The 4,555-nt window shown below is 34.9% G+C and overlaps 1 protein-coding gene across 1 annotated transcript; it reads right to left on the reverse strand.

Moving 5' to 3' along the window:
• Positions 1-323: 323 nt before the first annotated feature.
• On the reverse strand, positions 324-2,377 carry LOC131067151 (probable xyloglucan endotransglucosylase/hydrolase protein 8). Its single transcript, XM_058002089.2, has 4 exons — positions 1,967-2,377; positions 1,761-1,861; positions 1,022-1,218; positions 324-932 (listed from the first exon to the last, which is right to left on the reverse strand). The coding sequence occupies exons 1-4, from the start codon at positions 2,148-2,150 to the stop codon at positions 530-532; spliced, it is 885 nt and encodes a 294-aa protein (XP_057858072.2). The 5' UTR covers positions 2,151-2,377; the 3' UTR covers positions 324-529.
• Positions 2,378-4,555: the final 2,178 nt, after the last annotated feature.

The raw sequence follows: 4,555 nt of genomic DNA on the forward strand, positions 1-4,555 counted from the left end.
TGTGTGCTCATTTTGAATAATGAAAAGGTTGGCAAGACTTTGATTTTAATTTTAAATTTACATTTATAAAAGTGACTTTCACAATTGAAAAATGATTTATGTCAATTCACACCCAAAATCTAATTTAAAATGATGACAAATAAATTCGTAAATCAAAATTATTATTTTTAAATAAATGATACCTAATATCATGAACTATATTTACGCAAAAACATATTGATTACAAATTAATTATTGCATTTAAAACACTTTAAATTTACCTTAAAACCAAGACAGCTTTATATGAGGACATCAATCATTAGAAATATACAGGGTGTAATATATATAATTAAAAAATGGTCGCACGCGTTTATTTCTAATAACACGTAAAAACACATAAAAGTTCGATTTTAACAATATATACAATGAGCAGTTCAAGGCTACGTAATGAAATTACTACATACACCAACCAGTCAAACCAAGGACAACATATACAGAGCTAAGATTTGCATTAGCTATGGCTTCTGCAGAAGAGGAATAAGAGGTGAAGTTATTCCCAGGGAGGAATAGAACACTCAACAGGTTGTGTGGAGAATCGAGATTTATCAGAGCAGTAATCATACACCATGAATTTGCTCTTCACCCATCTGTAATCTTCCTTGTGCTTCTCATTCAAACTCCATGCAACTGGCTCATCCCACCATTTCTCATTACTGGTAGCAATACATGCAGGGAATGAATCCTCCCATTTGCAGCCCAGAGCATGGAATTTCTTGTAAGAAGAAACAAAAGGAGCTGCTGCCCAGTTTGTTTTTTCCAATCCACCTCTGGTAGCCCAGTCATCTGCATTCCAAATGCTTGAAAACATGTACATCCCCTGTTCTCTTGGAAACACATGGGTTGTAGCCTTGGTGTGCCTGTGCACTCTCACTGGAATTTGGTCCACAAAAAACCTGCAAAACCCAACAATTTCAGCCTAAGGAAGGCATGAACTCACTTACAAACTCTGAAAAACAAATAACTCAAAGAATGTCAGACATACACTATCTGATGAGAGTTCCAGAGGATTGAGTAGGTGTGAAATTCCTGAGTGGGGTCAAACCAGAGAATATGCCTCTGCTCTCTCCCACCCACACCTTTGGCATAGATGTTGGTCTGCAGGGCATATGGCTGTCCACTTCTATTACCCAAGAATTCAAAGTCCAGTTCATCTCTATTCATGTCATTGTTAGAAGACATCTGTACACAGTAGAGTAGAAACCACCCATATCAATTCCACAGTGTCAAATCATAGTATATTTAAATACATTAGATTTCCACAATTCATAATATTGTGCAAATTAGTTTCTAGATTTGATTACGTTGAATTCATTTTGTCTCTTTAAATCTTTATTACTCAGACTATGAATCACAGAAAAAGTTGATGCAAAATAAATTTGACATGTTGAGTCCAGAAACTAATTTGCTGCATCTTATATTTCTTAAACAATGGAAGCTAACAGTTTAGAGCTTTTCCCAAATGGTAAACACATCAGATTTGCACAATCCATAATATTAAGCAGATTAGTTTCTTGATTTCAGATTATGTAGAATTTATTTTGTAGAATTTATTTTGCCTGCTTAACTCTGTATCACCCTAATGATAAATCACAGTGTGATCTGAAATGTTGATACAAAATAAGTTTGAAATGGTAGAATCCATTTGCTTCCCTATTATATTTCTTAAACAATGAAAGTGATCAGTTCAGAGCTTTTCCCAAATTGGAAAGCTAAAAACTTACATAGTAAGCAGTGACCACGCCTGCAGAGTCCCCTGGCACAAGCTTAAGCTTCATACTGAACCATCCAAACCTGTACTTATGCTTTGACTGGAATCCAGATCCTGCACATAGATATATATTCAACACTTCATTTAGATTTCAAAGTTACAATAATTTTACACTTCATCTACATCAAACAAGATTACACATAAACCAAAATAACCAACCTGATATCTGATCAAGACTGAGATGCCATACATGACCATTTTCAGAGGTCCTAACATGGTCCTCTGCCCACATCACCTTAAAATTTTCATCAAACACCTTGGCAGACCCATCCTCATCCTCACAACTCACAGAGGTCACAGAGCTCAAAACCAACAAGGACAACACCACCAAACCCAACTTCATGCTTGTGACCTTTCAAGAACAAACTTCCTTCTTTCTTTGCTGTATCACAAGACTGAAGCCATGGGGTATAAATAGGGGCTGCTGATCCACCGCTCTTCATCCTGGACTGAAGATACTCACGGGAATGGAATGAGTTGGGCTAATGCATAGGATTGATATGCAGAACAGCCCAAGCCAGCTAAGACTGATGTGAAAGCCCACTGTAGAAATAAAGAGAGATGGGCGAATGAATGGAGGCAGGGCCCTCAGGATTTACTTTCTCAAATCCAAATGCATTTATCCCCATTATTAAGTTTTCTGAGATTCTGCACAAAGCCAAAACAAAAGTATTGATGATGGGGAGGGTCCCTCTATTCCGTGCATTCTCATGACTTGTAATCAAAGGCATTGAAGGATTGGCTAAGGGCTTGGACCTTAGCAATTCAATTATTGAGATTACTCCTTGGACTCCTAAACTCCCCATTAAACTCTGATGAGAATCCACGGTAAATTGAAATGGGTATTATACCTAAGCTAAGCTCTCCCTGCTTTTGCTAGAGTTGCCCCCACAATGGCGCGCATACCAAGGTTGGGTGATTATCAATCCTGACACTACTAGCCGTTGTTGTTTTGTGTAAAAGTAAGAAACACTAGGGTGTACATTTTTGACGATTCCAAGGGTGGGTGTAATCTGAACAGAGATGCTGTGAACAGAGATGCTGTCATCCTTATATAGAATGGTAAAAAAATCTCAATGAGGTTTTATTTTCATTTTGTATGCAAGTTTTTGGATTTGATTGTGTGTAAATTTTTTCATTAATGTTTCGGATCACATTCTGTGATTCATCATCACGATGTATGAGAGTTCAAGGAAACGTAAGATCTTTTATTTTCTTGCTTTTTTTTTTTCAATCTTTTCAAAAATGATAGACAATGATTTCTTTTGTAAGTTATCATGAGGTATTTTTTGAATATCATTGTATGTGGAGTATTTTATGATATATTGTTATTTTGATTCAATCTTGTTTGAATATAGAAAATACATATTCTTTCTTTCTAACTCTCTTTAGGGACCTTTCAACTATTTGTCACACATTTGAGTTGGTGTCAACTAGTTCTTAGTTGGACTATGAGTATCTTCGTTTTCCATTTGATTTTCACCCTATCTAGGTTTTTGACCATATTCATAAATAGGATTGAACCTGATCATATAGTATTTGCTTTTTTCATTCCAAGTTGTTTTTCCAGCACACTTAATTTAAGCTTTTCACTCACATTAATTTTAATCTTTTAATTGATGCTTCACAATTTGATATCCCACTTATTAATTCATAATTTTTCTTCATCCATGTCCACTTTTTTGACTCCTCTCCCATTATTGCTTTTAGCAATCTATCCCCCTCCATCTTCTCTATTAACTTAATGTGGTCTACAAATCAAATCATTATTATTGTCTCGATTGGAAAGGTACTTATTCCCACTAGTATTATTTTAAAATTCCTCACGTTCTCTATTTTCTTCATGTAGCTTGGAAATCAAAACATTATTGTTGTTTCTATTGGAAATATACTTATTTCTACTAAGATTATTTTATATTGGATTGACACTTAATCTTGAAGTTGCTCATAATTAAGTGTTTATGATTTTTTTTTCTAATTTGTCTCAATCTTACACTGAGTAGACCACTACCCCAAATATCACATCCATAAACTACCACAAGCACTACTAGCAATTAAAAAAAGACTATAGTGATTTTTTAGTTCCACAAATAACATCTTTGAACCTATTTTGTAGAGATTATAGTGCTCTCCCCCACCTTGAGTTCTCTTCATTATGCAAGTTTCCTAGCTACATTTTTTAGTGAAATCAAGCAACAAGTGTTTATATTTTGTGATTGTCTCAAGTAGGTTTCCCTCAACATGATTTTTTTTTCCTTCAACATGAGAAGATCAAAATCATAGTTTTTTTAGTGTTGACTTACATCTCAACTTATTTACAAAAGAGCTCTAAGGATTTCAAAAGATTTGAAACATGTTGCTATGTTGATTGCCATTTCATTTTTTGCAATCTAAAACCTCATATATTGCTTGTGTAGGTATTTTTTTTACCACTTGTATAAATCTACCCTTTTCTTTTTTCTTTTTGAGTATCATCACCCCTTCATGTTGATGTAGGAACATTTTCAAGTTGGCACAAGTTTTGCATAATTAAAAAATAGATATCTACCTTCCCATTTGGGAGCTTATCTTGTGTGTGTACCCTATGTTGTGGTGGTAGTTTTCCATGTGGTGGCTTAATTTCCTACATCATGCTGTGTTGGGTAACTTTTGGTACCCAACATAGTCTATTGCCTATCAACACACCCAATTCATTCTACCATAGGAAATTTCTTGTGTGTGGAAGATTCATCATTGATCCTTTGCACA

Source organism: Cryptomeria japonica, chromosome 11 (genome assembly GCF_030272615.1).
Source record: "Cryptomeria japonica chromosome 11, Sugi_1.0, whole genome shotgun sequence".
Taxonomy (NCBI): domain Eukaryota; kingdom Viridiplantae; phylum Streptophyta; class Pinopsida; order Cupressales; family Cupressaceae; genus Cryptomeria; species Cryptomeria japonica.